The sequence below is a fragment of the Grammomys surdaster genome, unplaced genomic scaffold, assembly GCF_004785775.1.
Source record: "Grammomys surdaster isolate TR1022 unplaced genomic scaffold, NIH_TR_1.0 126051, whole genome shotgun sequence".
Taxonomy (NCBI): domain Eukaryota; kingdom Metazoa; phylum Chordata; class Mammalia; order Rodentia; family Muridae; genus Grammomys; species Grammomys surdaster.
The window spans coordinates 3,935,296-3,951,667 of record NW_021620862.1 but is presented as its reverse complement, the minus strand read 5'-3'; the positions used below and the strand labels follow the sequence as shown (position 1 = coordinate 3,951,667).

Here is a 16,372-nt window from a genome sequence, read left to right as displayed (position 1 = left end):
CACACACACACACACACACACACACACACACACACACACACACACACGGCTATCAATGAACTAACCCTGGAATTCCCTGCTCTGTAAGATGCTGGTGATGGCTAGGTATGCTATTGCTTTGAGTCAGAGCAACAGTTGGCTGGAGTTCAGACCTGGAGGTGCTCTAGGACAATCACCACCTTCTACAGCCCCACAAGTCACACTTCTAAAGCCAATGCCCCCAATGAGGATTTAAAAAGCCCAAGCATATTTAAAACAAGCACCAGAAACCAGCTATCTGATCTTTTACTGCTATTATAGTTCAGATACCTATCAGGAGAAACAGTTTCACTTGGTTACAACTACAAAAGCTGTATCTGACTCCATGGATCACATGAAAATTCATGACTAGAGTTCTGACTTGGGGTTTTTCTTATGAGTTCATGTTGAGAACAAGAGTGCTTTCTTCTGAGGGCAAGAAAAGCAAAGTTAATTAACCCATTTTTAATTTGCAGTGTAGAGAAGGCCTCACTAAATGAGATTTCCTTCCTCTCAACCTCAGGTACACTAAAGTGCAAGGAATCTTGTGTCCTGACTTTCAGGTGACCCGAACATGCATTGTTAATTTCCTAGAAGACTTTTACACTATTTCAAACTTCAAATATCACAGTCAGACATGAGAATAGCAAGTCAGTTGTGTGCTGAGCTGCTGAAATGTGGGTGAGCATAGAGATGTTCCTGGCTATTTACCCAGAAATGTCTAACTGACAGGCCAGTCCCTTGGGTCAAAACATATCTCAATGGATTAGAAAACACCATGATCCACACTATTAATAAAAAACAAACAAAAGAACAACAACAACAACAACAACAACAAAAAACCAAGTCAACTGTACCAAGCACCTCCTACTAAGCTGGGCTGAGGGCTTGGGCTCTTGTAGTGAACACCTCTTGGGAGCACTAGTGTTTTGTCCTAAGTCTCATTTTCAGACCTGAACTAAGTCAACTCTTCAAAAAGACCACCATATTCTGTCTTGCTGCACAGTTCCTGAAACAAATGCTCTGCCCCACCCCCACCCCTGAGGCAGAGTAATTTGCAGCAGCTTTCTTTTCTGGAAACAGAACAGTCAAACAGCACAAAGTGACTTCATTTTCCTTAGGTTAGTGTTAAATAACCCAAGGTTTACTTTCCCTATAAAGAGGGTGTGCTTACATTAATAAGTATCAATCAAAATCAGCTCATGGAAAAGTGAAAGATGTAATTTACTCAAAGACATGTATCCTCACCTAGAGAATGTGACTCTCACACTATCCATGTAGCTAAAGCTGCAGTCAGTACCTTGGAGGTTTCTATGCTGCATCCACTACTTACACAGAACACTCACTCTTAAGGCAGAACACTGTGACATATAATGGTTGGTTCTACATCCAAGGGTCAGCTGGGGCTGGACTCTTAACAGATGACTTCCTTACTCAAGACTTATCTGTAGCACAACTTCATTCCTAAGAGTATGTCATGTAAGAGACGTACATTTGAGAACATAAAAAGATGAATTTAAGACACACAAAAATATGATTTTTTTCAACAAGATATCAATGAAAATAGAATCTCTATTATGAGGTGCAACTACTCCAATCATGAACTAAGAAACTCCAACAAGCTGTTTCTGATATGGTATACACAAAGTATTAAATATTAAAGAATTACCTTTGGGGTGTGTTTTAGATTCTAGTTTTCAATGTCCAGTATAAAAGGTAGCCTGGCTAGTTAAAAAGCATTTTGATGTCAGTTTGTACTGCTACTCAGGAAGCTAGGTTAGGATACCCCCACTCCACCAAAAATATCCTGTACAGGGGAGGAGTTTAGAGTGTATTAAAATAAAAATGAAGCCCCTCTCCTAACACATGTGCAAAAAACACTCATCAGTTAAAAGAGTATCTTCCATGAAAACATCTTCACTAAAGAATCAGAGGCATCAAGCCAGGCAGATAAGAATACCACCCTGATGAGGTGGGCATATTCGGGATGAAACCAGCTGCTCCATGGGCACCTTGGGAAATGTGCTACGCAGAATGGGAAGAAGCGTGTGGAGAGGAACTGACCCAGGACCCAAGCCCCCTGGCTGTGAGTGTGCTCCTTCGTGTCAGGCCAGTTTGGATTCTTGTATCTGGGCGCCAAAATGGTAACAAAACAAACACAAATCTAAGGGACAATGCGTAAGCAGGTGGCCAGAGCTGTAGCTGAGAAAGCCTCTTCTTGTGCCCACTGTTATGCTGTAGCTCTGGCAACTGTCAGGAAGTGTACAAAGGTGATCTGCCTAATTTTTGAAGATGAGGATATTCTTCTTTCACGGTAGCAGAATCCATGCAAGATTTGTAAACAGTGGTACAAAATACTGTAAACGTAATTTAACAGAGATCGTATAAAACAGAGGGAGTGAGTCCAAATTTACAAGTGGGTTAAAAAGAAAAGAAAAGAGGGCAGCTTCATACAAAGTTCTCCCTCCTGTGCCAAGTGAGTTTTCTTCTTTTTTGTTTTTGATTACAAATATAATCCTGAGCTGAAAAACTGGGATTTGGGGGAGAGCCATCTTTGCATACAAAATATCCAAAGGACATTTACTCTATTTTCTTTTTCTCTAATGATACTCAACTGCCAGAGACAGTTCTGAAGGCCTGACTTCAGAGGTCTTATAGTTTAGTGTGACGCCCAGTTCTGGCACCAGCTGAAGCACTAGCCACGGCAGTGGATGTGGCTGCATCCTCTGCTTCTTCCAGTTCATCCTGGAGTTCTTGGCTGACACTAGACTGCAATGCAGCAGGAGTGAGCCACTCCTTTGGGAGGCAACTCTGTAGAAAGGGTATACAGGAACTGAAGTAGGCCAGCCGGTTGATCCAGCGAGGAATCTCTTTCCCACAGAGAATCTAAGGAGGAGAGAGCTCTGTGTTAGGAAGAAGAGATCAGTGCTGATGGTACTATTAAGGGGTAGGTGGCTGTAGAGACGATGCACTGCAGACCACTCTAGGCTGCTGAGAAACAGTGCCTTAACTCAGGAGCCGGACAGTTCCACAGTCCCAGTTGTTTCTTTCTTTCAGCTGTGTACTTTTTACATTTGTGAAGTCAAGCCAATTCTCCTTGGCTTCTGTCTGTTTTAGACCCCTGAGCTACTTTGAAACATGTAAAATTACTTTTAAACAGTACAGAAGGAAAGAGGCTTGTTAGTACAAGATGTTATTAGAGTAGAGAAGCCTACTTCAGTCTTGAGTATCTTCTTGTTAATTCTTTTTCTAGGTTCTTTTATACTGTCTTCTAGTTTCTACCACCCCAATTTCATTTCTGAAATGAAGACGTTAAACATCATTTTAGATGTAACAATTAAGGAATAAAAAGACTAAGAAAGGAAGGTCCAGAGATACCCTGCTGGTTTAGGCTTTCCACTGCACTGATGCTATCGATACCAGTTTCTACCACCCCAATTTCCTCTCAGCTGCATTCTGTATCTTTGCCTTCAACCATGACCCATTTGTTTCAAGGAATCTCATATGGTTCAGAAAGAGTCCCCAAATGAAGACAAGCTCCATGATATCCGGCAGAAGAGGGACTACAGTCAGGACAAGGCATGGAGGTCTGGCTAGCCTTTGGCCTGAGGACTCGAGGGGGCACAAGTAGGTGTCAGCTGGACTCTTTCTTGGCTGATAACCTGCTGCATTTCTCTGCTTGCTTCTTACTCTTACAGGTCCTTGGGACTGGGGAGTCTTGTTCCTTTTATTTCAGAGAGTGAGAGGCAGTTCAGTTACAATGTTGACTTTACCTTCTTATCATCTTGACTCTCTCACACACAAAATGTGGTCTCAACTGAATCCACGCTCCACTGTCACTTTGATGGTTTGTCTCTAGTTATACTAAAGATTATGTTCATGTGATACGAAACTAGTATTTTAAAATATTTGAAAATATTAGAGGTTTCAAAGTTTCTTACATCAAAGAAGTAGTTGACATTTAAAAAGCTGGCAACTGTGTAACACTTTCCCCTTAAGATTCAGCAGTATCCCTTAATCCTTTTTCTCTTTTAGCTAAAAGGAAAATGAGGTGGCTTCACTTATGGACAGGTAATATGTTCTGACCATTTTTGATTACCTAGCACCTATCAGATTCCCTAAAACTGGAGTGTGAATTACCATGTGGCTGTTGAGAATTGAACTTTGGTCTCCTTGGAAGAGCAGCCAGTGCTCTTAACTCCTAAGAGTTTAAAACCCTGGGTCAAAGCCCATTAGTAGGTTATTTAGCATTGTAACCAGATTTTTAAAAGATGAGACAAACTATTAACAGTGTATGAGGCTTATTTCTGTGCATTTGTATAAACAGGGTCCTAACATTGTTTTACTATGGCTATTCATCAGATAGTATTTAGTTTATACTGTGTGATGCATAATGTTGCCAACTGGACCAACCACAACACTGAAAAGCCTCTGGTCAGGTTTGTGAGGGATTATCTAGCAGGTTAGATCATTGAAGTGAGAAGACATACCCTCAATAAGGACAGCACCATTCACGTGCTGGAGTCCAAGACACTGCACAAAAAGGAGAAAGGAAACTCAGCACCAAGATTTCTCTCACTATGCTGCCTGACTCCATGTAGTACATCTGCGGTCCAAGGGGGCAAGTTGCATCCTGAGCTGGCAGCAGAACCTGGTAATACGCTCCACATAAGGCTGGTTCCTCAGGCATAAGCTGTTTAACTGTGTGGATCATGGAGTCTTATACTGTGGTTTTAGAAAGCTGAGGAGGACAGGCAATGTATGGCAGGGTAGGAGTCCCTGAGAGGCCAACCTGTAGGAAGCTGTGAAGGTGAACCCTAGTTTGCAATGGAGAGCCCAGTTAGTTGGAGATGCTAGAATCATGGCTGTTTGCTAAGGAAAGCTACATGCATGAAGTGAAACTGGCACAAGAGATAATATATGTGCTGAGGCAACAGAGCTGGGGGAGTGGGTCTACCCAAGCCCTTTAGGTCACAAATGGGTCCAACAGGAGCTCTAAATGCCAGAGATGGCGCTGTGGAATTTGGTGTTTTCCATGATGGCTTTTGGTCTCGCTTTGGTCTGATTATTTCTTGTTATGCTTCATTTTAAACTAGAATGTTTACTCTGAACCACTCCACTGTATGCTGTAAGTAAGTAACTTGATTTTATGTGAGAAGAGCTCACAGTTAAGAGATTAGAGTTACACTTTTAACCAGTGTTGGAACTGCTAAAGACTAGGGACTATTTTGAAGTTGGACTGAATGCATTTTGCATTATGAAATGCTGTGAGCTTCATGGGACAAGGAGTTTGAGTATGAATGCAACAAGGAGTAAATTCATGAAAGTTAATATTGTCAACTTTATAAGATAAACAGAAGATAAGCAAACACATAAAACTCTAGGCATGTCTTTGAGAGATTGTTTAGGTTAGGGAACCCCCTCTCCCAAATGTGGACTGCACGACTCATGAACTGGAGTCCAGGATATCAAACAAAAGAGAAAAAATGAGCTGAGTGCCAGGGCCTACTTCTCTCTCCTTTCCAACTGTGAATGTAGTGTAATCAGCCGTCCCAGATTCTTGCTGCCATGCGGGACTTGCACTTGAACTAAACTATAAATCAAAATAAATTCTAATTTCATTGATTGATTGACTGATTGACAGAGTCTCTCTACATAGTCCTAGCTGGCCTGGAACTTGCTATATAGACAAGGCTGGCCTCAAAGTCACAGAGATCTGCCTTTCTCTGCCTTCTGAAGCCAGCAGTAAGTAATTAGTTGAATATATTACACTGTCTCATGAGGACTGTTCAACTGACCAAAAAAAAAAGAGAGAGAAACATTTCTATATACTGCTGCTGAATGACCTCTAGGACATAAATGGCCCCTTTACTGTGGTTTTACTGTTACAGTTTCAGTTCTAATTTGTCAACTTTAGTCTAAAGAATGCTTTTAAGAGGGACTGTAACATGATGGGCCTGGTGGAACACGCCTTTAATCCCAATACCTGGGATGCAGAGGCAGGCAAATCTCTGTGAGTTCAAAGCCACCCTGTTCCAAAAAAAAAAAAAAAAAAAAAAGACTATATCTGTATAACTATCTGCATATCTGTTTAGTGTTATGGTGTGTTTTTTTATTGTTACATTTCATTATTAAGGTGTTTATGGGTAATGGTTTGAATGAGAAATGCTCCTTATAGTCTTGGGTACTTGAATACTTAGTCCGCTTAGTGGTTTGGTAGTAGTGTTGAGCAAGGCTCAGGAGGTACGGCCTTGCTGGAGGAACTATGCCACAGGGGTGGGTTTAGAGCTTAACACCTCGCCTACCCACAACGTGCTTTTTCCTTGCTTGGAGCTTGTGGTACATGATGTGAGCGTGCAGCATCCAGTTCCCGTTGTCATGCTGACTGCTGCTGTGCTTCGCTGTGCTACTCTATTGCAATGGGCTCTGACTCTCTGGAACCATAAGCCAAGCAAGCCCTTCCTTCTGAGTTGCCACAATCACAGTGTTTTACTGCATTAAAAATTAACTAAAACATCATGTATACAAAAAAACACAATAAAAGCCAGGTATGATGGCAAAGAACTTTAATCCCAGCACTCAGGAGGCAGAGGCAGGCAGATCTCTGACTTCATGACCTGGTCTTGAAGAGCAGGACAACCAGGGCTACACAGAGAAACTCTGCCTTGAAAAGCCAAAAAAAGAAAAGAAATAAGAAAATTTTATTGTGTTATGGTTTGAATCTTAAACATAGCCTCAAGGCTTGTGTACTAAGTGTAGTTGCTAGCTTAGGTATAGCAAGCACTACTGAAAGGTATAGCACTTAGAAGGGAGGTTGGGGGTGACAGGACCCTGGACAGCAGCTCCTTCCCCAGCCTTTCTTGGTGATATATGGTGAACTGCTTTGTTCTGTGTAGTCCTCACAAAGACAAACTGGGGCCAGAGATCCCAAACAACGGCACTCCACTATGAATGGAAATCTGTCTTTTCCTCACGTATCTGCCACAGTTACAGAAGGCTAACATAGGATGGAGGCTGATGAATAATAAGGCAATTTTCTGTAATCATTCTACCCTCTACAAAGAATGACCAGAATCACTGCCTAAACTCTGCTGACTCTAAAACAGTCATCTCTGGAAAGATCAGCCACATTGGATAAAGAAATACAGTAATTTTATGCACTTAACAATTAGGGGGAAAACACCAAGGTTGAACACAGCGATACAGAAAGTGTTCTGTGAAGATCTTTTAAGAATGAAATTGCGCTGAGAGGTGGAGGTGCACACCTTTAATCCCAGCATGAGGGAAACAGGCACAGGCAGATTTCTGTGAGCTCAAGGCCAGCCTGGTTTACAGAGTGAATTCCAGGACAACCAGAACTACACAGAGAAACCTTGTCTTGAAAAAATAAAAACAGAAAAAAAAACTAAAACAAACCAACCAACCAAAGGAACTAAATTTACCTCAGATAAAGCTGAAGAGAAGTGATTGCAGTTTTTGTGCATCAGATGGTAGGCATTGCCTTTATACTCTTTCCCCAGCTCTTCTACAATCTTTTCTATATCATCTTCTAGAAAGTCCGTACTCCCTAGAACAACAGCTTCTCTTAAAGAACAACAACAAAAAAATCCAAAATAAACAAAACAAAACAAAATTGTGTGAGCTTTGTGCATATGTTTTATTTATAATAAGCATAATTAAACAAACACTTGCTTATTTTCAGGCATAGTAGAATAAATAAATTAGGGCTAACATATTCAGACGAAAGGTGAGATACTTAAAAATTTCAATGATTTTAGTTTCCACTTTGCTTTATGAAACATATTATTAGAGAATAATATTCAAAGCTAAAAATATCCCTGCTAAATACTGGGGCTAGCCATATTTTCATCAAGAAAAACTCTTTGGCAGTAACTGTTCTTGTGCTGCAGTGAGGCAAGTTGTAAGACTTGACCACACTTTAAAACATTGTTCAAAACATCAAATAAAAACACTTCAATATATTGCCTGCAAAATTTAGCAGATAATATTCAATAAAAGGCAGAATTTTAGATATAAGCTAGTTGTAAAAATAACCTAAAAATTATTAGAAAATCATTTTATCTGGCACAGTTTGTGCCATTTTATCTGTCACTGTTATACACACGTTTTAATTCAGCGCTGAGTCATGAGAGCTATGCACTCAGAAGTATTATAGCCATGTTCTGAATTTATTATCTGTTTTATCCTGGGCAAATTCACTAGTACAGACCCAGAAGTTTCTTTAAGGTCTCCTGAAATGAAGACGTTAAACATCATTTTAGATGTAACAATTAAGGAATAAAAAGACTAAGAAAGAAAGGTCCAGAGATACCCTGCTGGTTTAGGCTTTCCACTGCACTGATGCTATCGATACCAGTTTCCAGGTTAATCTGTTCAGTTATTTTGAATTTACAAGTGATTCCTTCATTGGAGAAATAAAGAGATTTTATAGTAGGTCATAATAAAAATCCCAGCTTGTCTGCTCTCCCTCTGAAATAGGGAACCTAGGCAGGAGCTCCTTAGGCAACGAGTTTCCTAAGGCAGAATGTAAGCTAAATAAAGACAATTATATTTAAGAAGCAGACAAAAAAATGACTTAAGAGATCCTGAACAAAAACAAGACAGGTTTTTTCAGACGTTATTTGATTTTCCATTTTTATATAACAACTCAGTTCAATCTAATTTAAAAACAAAATATCAGCTATTAAACCGAATTTAAGACTATTTAATTTTCTAAATTTTTAAAAAAGATTATATATATATATATATATATATATATATATATATATATATATATATGGTGCTGTCTTCAGACACACCAGAAGAGGGCATCAGATCTCATCACAGATGGTTCTAAGCCACCATGTGGTTGCTGGGAATTGAACTCAGGACCTCTGGTAGAGCAGTCAGTGCTCTTAACTGCTGAGCCACCTCTAGGGAGATAGGGCCCAATTTTCTAAATTTTTAACGTACAGGATGAATTCTTTATATCCCCAAAACAAGCTCTGCCACCTACAACAATGTAGTAGAAATTACCCTCCCTACTTACTTAAATTTAAATGTTTCTCCTAGCTCAGAAGCATTTCCTGGGGAAATTTCAAATATTCCAGAAAAAGGATAAGGATGGCCGCCATAAGCAAATTCTGAAAAGATACAAGGCAAAATTTTAGTATGTATTGCATAGAATGTGACCAGAATGCTAAATCAGCCTTAAAATACTACAAAATAATATAACCTGAATATTTTTCAGCATATAAAGTGCTTTTTGCAAGGTCCTGTTTATGTATCACTCACACAGATTATTTGTCTTTAAAGGCCTGAAATGCTAACACTTACACTTCAAAATGCTTGTGACTTCTCTGTATACAGCTCTGAGTATACATTGGCAGGAGAGTGGCCAGCAGCTCAGGACCTGGCCTACTGGACACTACACCGACTGGAGAAACTGAGACGAGTGTTGTTTTGTTTTTGGTGTGCTCTGCACTGGGCTGCATGTATCCACTCAACCTGGAAGACTCAGATTTATACTGAGTTAGGAGTAACATTATTGTACCAAGCATGGTGTGTATGTCTGTATTCCTAGCTCTCAGGAGGCAGGAAGATCGTTGAGTTCTAGACAAGACTGGGCTACTCCTAGTGAGTTCCAGGCAAATCTGAACTATATATCAACCGAGACCCTGTCTGAAACAAAACAAACATCAAACCTGAAACACAGTAAGATGCCAACTATTAATATACAGCCACCCCCATATTCTTCACAGCAAGTAAGTCTTATAGCTAGGAGGGCACTATCTGTACGTTCACCTAATACAGATACTTCTGGCTAAATAAATACAGGTACTTATGTGCACATCTACAACACAAATGCAAATAGTTTCAAGTCAAGAAAGAACCAAAATTTCTGGCTTCAATTCTGGTATCTCATTTAGATATTAAGTATTAAAATCTTAGTAGAATAACCAATTCTAAACAAATTCTTAAATTAACCCTATCAATTAAGATTTACTAAATAACCAACATGTTGGTACATGCCTATAACTTAACTGCTAAAGAAGTGGAGGCAGGGAATTACTAAACTTGAAGACAGTTTGGTCAACAATTTGAGTTCCAGATGGGTCAGAGCTACATAGCAAGACTGTCTCAAAATACTTCAATGGATAGATTTTTTAAATATACTGTCTTACGTTTTAAGACAAAACATAGGAAAGAACAAGGCAGATGAGGTTTAATTTTTCTCATTTAAATTTTATTTGAGTGTGTGTGTGTGTGTCTAGATGTATATGACACTGAGTATATGCTGATACCTGCAGAGGCCAGAAGAAAACAATGGATGCCCTGGAGCTAGAGTCCCAGACAGCTATTAACTGCAGCCCCCACCTCCACACCCAAGAAAACAGAGCTCTGGTCCTCTGGAATAGCAGAAAGTACTCTTAACCGTGAAGCTCCAAGCTTAGCTTGTCACTCACACATTCTGTAGACATCTTTAACAAATGATGCAGATTAGGGTGCTTAGCACTTAACTCTGAAATATAAACTAACTACTTTTTCTTTTTAAACAAAGGATTTGGTTAGGTGCCCTAAGCTGACCTGATCGACTATGCAGCCCAGGCCAGCTTTGAACTTGCAGTTTTCCAGTCTCTGCTCCCTAAATGCTGAGATTGTAGGTATCCACTTTTATGCCTGCTCTAAACTTTGTCTATTTGGTCTTCAGGTAGGGATTCATTCTGGCCTCAAACCTACAATCCTATTTTAGGTTCCTAAGCGGCTGGGATATAACCACATATATACCACCATACCCTGCATCTCTTTAAGATCAGTAAATTTTCTATATAACTTTTAATTAAAATATCATATGTATTGAGATTGGATTTGGTAAGAATCATTGTTTTTTGTTTTTTTGGAGACAGGGTTTCTCTGTGTAGCCCTGGCAGTCCTTAACTTAGAGATCTGCCTGCCTCTACCTTCAAGTGCTGGAACTAAAGGCGTGTGACACCGCCATCTGGCTTCAGGCTTGGATTTTTAACTTCTTAAAGTATAGTAATGGGAGATATAGGTCCTTTTATTACATTTATTTATTTACTTTTATACAAGAAACAATTATAATTTCTCTGAGTTTTCATAAACATGTTTTGAATCATGTTTTTATTTTAAAATTATTTTATGAGGGGGAGTACAGATTATACAGGTATGGAGCACTGACCTATGTAAGAATATCTGAATTCAAATCCTAGTTCTATTAGTTATTAGCAGTATGAATGATGACAGGTAAGAACCTAATTACTTTTTACAAAAAAAAAGGCAGTCTCTTACCTTATAGCATGATTATATGGTTGCAAAGTTCACAGCACTATGGAAACCATAACATTTAGATTTAACTAAAAAGGAGTAACACAACTTAGACAAAGGCCAGGTAGGAAACCTACAGCCTTATAATCCCACCTACTGTAATATTCTAATCACTGAAGACTTCAGCTGAAGCCCCTCATTGTTTCTTAGGGTTAATGACCATTTCTATTTCAAGTAAAGTAAAGCCTAAATGACAAATCTTTATAGCCAAGATTGAATATGCTCAACTGCAGCTGGAAGCAACTAATTAAAAAAAAAAAAAAAAGACAGGGGCTAGGGAAATAGCCCAGAGGCACAGCGCCTATTTTAGCAAGTGTGAGGTTCTGGATTCAATTGTCAGTACCTCCCCACTCCTACACAAAGGCAGCAGAAACTTGACACTGAAATAGTTACTTAAGTGGAGTTTTTCTTTAAAATTAGTGAACAGGTAGGTAGGTAGTTTACCCTGGGTAAACTAGATAACATATTCTAGGTTACAAAGACCGCCTAGCTCATGCAAATCCATGACCTTTTGCTAAAAGGCAAGCTTATAATTCACAATGATGTATCACTATAACTGAGAAAAATGCTAGACATTCCTGAAGGCAAGATATGCTCAACAATGTTTAGACTTCATTGATGTTCACAGGCCTGCCAAGTCAAATGTTCTACTGAAACACTCTCAGAAAATTGCTATTTCAAATTTGACATGTCGGGGGCTGGAGAGATGGCTCAGCGGTTAAGAGCACTGACTACACTTCCAGATGTCCTGAGTTCAAATCCCAGCAACCACATGGTGGCTCTCAACCATCCGTAATGAGATTGGATGCCCTCTTCTGGTGTGTCTGAAGACAGCTACAGTGTACTCATCAATAAAATAAATAAATAAATATCAAATTTGACATGTCTATTAACTAAAATGATTGTTTTTGTTATGCAGTTTTTGAAAGTGTAGAAGTTCCTTAGAAACTTTTTTCTTTGTTTTGGTTTTTCGAGACAGGGTTTCTCTGTGTATCCCTGGCTGTCCTGGAACTCACTCTGTAGACCAGGCTAGCCTCGAACTCTCGAACTCAGAGATCCGCCTGCCTCTGCCTCCCAAGTGCTGGGATTAAAGGCATGCGCTGCCACAGCCCGGCCCCTCAGAAACTCTTATACATAGTAAGGAAAAACAATCATGGTCTAACAATTTCATAAAAAAGGCTTCTTTGTTTTTTTGGTTTTTTTTGTTTGTTTGTTTTGTTTTTTGTTTTTTTGAGACAGGGTCTTACTATGTAGCTCTCCCTGTCCTGGAACTCACTTTGTATACCAGGGTGGCTTCAAATGCACAAAAATCTCTCTGTCTCTGCCTCCTGAATACAGGGATTAAAAGTGTGTGCCACAACCACACCTGGTTAAGAAAATGTCTTTGAAGACATAGTAATTAAAAAAAAAAAAGACAATGAAACAAATGTACCCTCTTACATTCTACCACAGGCATTTTTCGGAACAGTATAAACAAATGCAGGAGTTTTGGTTTTTTTTTGTTTTGTTTTGTTTTTTTTTTTTGTTTTTTCGAGACAGGGTTTCTCTGTGTAGCTCTGGCTGTCCTGGAACTCACTCGGTAGACCAGGCTGGCCTTGAACGCAGAAATTCGCCCGCCTCTACCTCCCAAGTGCTGGGATTAAAGGCGTGTACCACCACCGCCCAGCCAGCCAGGAGTTTTAATCTACTTTTTACAATAACATATGTAAATTGCTTAAAAGAAAAGAGACAAAGAAAAAGACCTAACATCATAATTCTGTATTTTTGTAAGCTGGCAGAATCCTCAGTAAACATATTTAAGCTATGTACAGACATACCTCTGCCATATACTTCAATTCCTGAATGAAAAACTCCAATTCCAATAGATGAGGTGTATTCGTTCATCCAGTACTATGGAGAGAAAAAACAACTTTAGAATATCATCGTCTACAGCCCAACTCTACAGGACAGGAAGAGTGTAAATCCAAGTCTTGGTATTTCCTTTCCAATGCTGGAGCTCTACCAAGAGCAGCCTGGTCTGTTCCCCCACATCTAAGCTGGAAGGCCTTCCTGTATCTAGACAAAAGGTTTCATCTTGAGTTCAGCATCGTACTTAGGTCTTAGCACATAATAAATAAGATTTAAATGAAATGAAATCTAAATTTGAATCAGGTTCAACAAGATTGACATAAAAGTGCCATTAGTGATTAAAACAGCACATTCAGAGCCCTAGTGCATGATGTTGCATGCCTTTGATTCAGGTGCTTCAGGGTGCAGAGGCAGGCAGATCTCTCTGGTTTTGTTTTATTTTCATCTGCCCTAAACTTTTCCTTTAATACTTTAGGGGAATTCTCTGAAGGTGGGACACTTTATTCTTTGTAAACATTTATGGTTTTTATTCTATCTCAATTCAGCCTAAAAACTGAAACTAGGAACAAGCACAGAGAACACAAGGAAGGTAGGAACAACCTTCCTACAATCAGCATAAAGACAAACTTCCTAAGGAGGTAAGTATATAGGAAATGGGTCAAGAAGAACAAATAAAATTTCCTCAGATACTAAGACTGGACTGGCAGGGGAGGGAAAATGAGAATAAAACCCCCCCTAAGAACATGGATGAGGAATGGAGACATACATCTGCAGTGTGGTATGAAATTAGAGAGAATGACTATGAAAGGAGTTAAAAGAGTGGGCTAGAGAGGCTTAAACCCTAGATGGAGGTAAACGAGTTATTAGCACATTAAACAAATATCTAGGCAATAAATGTAGAGTGTTATAAACCTATTAGACCCCTCCTGGATTAAATTGATGATTTGTCGTTAATGTTGCATGTGATATATACCTCTTTATGTATGTGTACTTATGGACATTATGCATGCCAAGGTCAGACAACAACATTAAGTCTTTCTCAATTGCTTCTCCATTTTATTTTATTTTATTTTATTTTATTTTATTTTATTTTATTTTATTTTATTCTATTCTATTGTAAAACAGGGGTCTCTCACTCATCCTGGAGTATATTGACTAGCTGGACTGGTTGGTCAGCAAGCTCTGGAGATCTGCTTGTCTTTACCCTCTTGGCACTGGAGTCAAAGACATCAAGATGCCCAGCTTTTTATCTAGGTACTGGGGATTTTAATTCAGGTCCTCATGCTGTGTAGCAAGCAGTTTACCACAAGCCACCAGGCTGGCTATTTTTATGTTAATTTGACACAAGCTAGAGTCACTAGAGAGAGATGATGGAGCTTCAGTTAGGAAAATGCCTCAATATGATTGGGCTGTGTAGGCAGGCCTGCCTTTTTTTTTTTTTAATTTAGTAATTGATGTGGGAGTTCCCAGGCCTTTGAGGGTGGTACTACCCTTAGCCCATAGGTCCTAGATTATATAAGAAAGTAAACTGAGCAAGCTATGATGAACAAGCCAGTAAGCATCATCCCCCCTGACATGGCCTTTGTATCATCTCCTGCCTCCAGGTTCCTGCCCTGTTTGAGTTCCTGTCCTGGCTTCCTTCAATGATGAACTACAATGTGGAAGTGTAAACCCTTTTCTCCCCAACCTGCTTTTGGGTCATAATGTTTCATCACAGGAATAGAAACCCTAACTAGGACAAATATTGATACCAGGAATAGTGAGGTATTGCTATGAGATCTGACCATGCAGTTTTGGGGAGGATTATGGGAGGACTTTGGCATTTGGGGCTAGAAAAGCCAGTGAGCATGCAGAGCTTTAGTTTTAGTGGGCTGTTCTACTGGAGCTTTAAGATAAGCATGTTGAAAACAGTCCTGAAGATGGAAGCATGGCTTGTAAAGTTTCAGAGGGAAGCAAAGACTCTCCTGGGCCATTTGTGGGAAGATTGTGATTAACAAAAAACTAGAATTACTAAAGTGAAACCTTTGCTTTACTGGGACAATTGATGCTAGTCAACTGGGGCTGAGAACTTAGCAGTGATTAAGAAGAACCCAGCATCACTGAGGTGATGTCTTCTGGGGAATGTTTCCAGAGAGTCAGAATGAACACAGAAGCTGTATTCCAGAGGCAGCCAAGGCTGTACCTCACACTGGCAGCCAGACATGGCAGGCTAAGTCACCCAGGTGGTATTGGTTTTAAAGGCATGAAGAAATCATGAAGAGCAGCTAAGGCCCACGTGGCACTGTGAAAGGCCAGGGAAGGCCATTGGTGAACTGCAGTGGCAGTTGAAGCCCCAGGATTAAAGGGGTAATAGAGAGCAGTTGAGACTCAGTACCATGAAGAAAGCCTAGAAGACTATTGGTAAAAGTGCTGCCCACTTGCAGCAGAAGACCCCAGCATTCTGGAGATGCCAGTACCATGGGATGACAACCAAGTACAGCATTAGCAATGGAGTGAGGCTGGCCTGAACTTAGAAGACAAGCTGGGTGTGCTGCTAAGGGAGCCAGAGAAGTGACCCAAGCCCTTTGAAGGAGCCCAAGATTGTGAATGGATCTCAGATAATTGGATACTGAGCTATTTACACTTTTGGAGTTTGATTTGTTTTGTTCAGATTGTGACTGTGCCCTGGTTCTTCCCACTTGAAGCAAATTATTTTTTTATTTGTCAGGAGGCCACAGTTGAGAGACTCTGAATTTTAAAAGGGACTGCATTTTTAGTTGTTTGAATTTTTTTTTTAAATATTTATTTATTTATTTTATTGGTGAGTACACTGTAGCTGTCTTCAGACACACCAGAAGAGGGCATCCAATCTCATTACGGATGGTTGTGAGCCACCATGTGGTTGCTGGGATTTGAACTCAGGACCTCTGGAAGAGCAGTCAGTGCTCTTAACCGCTGAGCCATCTCTCCAGCCCAAGTTGTTTGAATTTTTAAAGACCGTGGAATTTTTAAATGTAATGTATACTATATTATACTGTGATGGTCCTATTATTGTGAGGTTTTGGGGATGGATAAGAAAGGAAAGGTTGCAAGAGCAAGAGCAAGAGGAGCAAGAGCAAGAGGAGCAAGAGCAAGAGCAAGAGCAAGAGCAAGAGGAGCAAGAGCAAGAGGAGCAAGAGCA

General features: G+C 39.9%; 1 protein-coding gene across 1 annotated transcript in view; it reads right to left on the bottom strand.

Annotated features, from left to right (window-relative positions):
- Positions 1 to 1,570: 1,570 nt before the first annotated feature.
- Positions 1,571 to 16,372, bottom strand: part of Desi2 (desumoylating isopeptidase 2) — a 43,684-nt gene continuing 28,882 nt past the window's right edge. Inside the window, exons 2-5 of the mRNA XM_028755247.1 lie at positions 13,182 to 13,254; positions 9,068 to 9,161; positions 7,461 to 7,602; positions 1,571 to 2,904 (exon numbers count right to left, since the gene is read on the bottom strand). Of these exons, the coding sequence (XP_028611080.1) occupies positions 2,671 to 2,904; positions 7,461 to 7,602; positions 9,068 to 9,161; positions 13,182 to 13,254 (543 nt within the window). The 3' untranslated portion in view covers positions 1,571 to 2,670. The remainder of the gene's footprint in view (positions 2,905 to 7,460; positions 7,603 to 9,067; positions 9,162 to 13,181; positions 13,255 to 16,372) is intronic.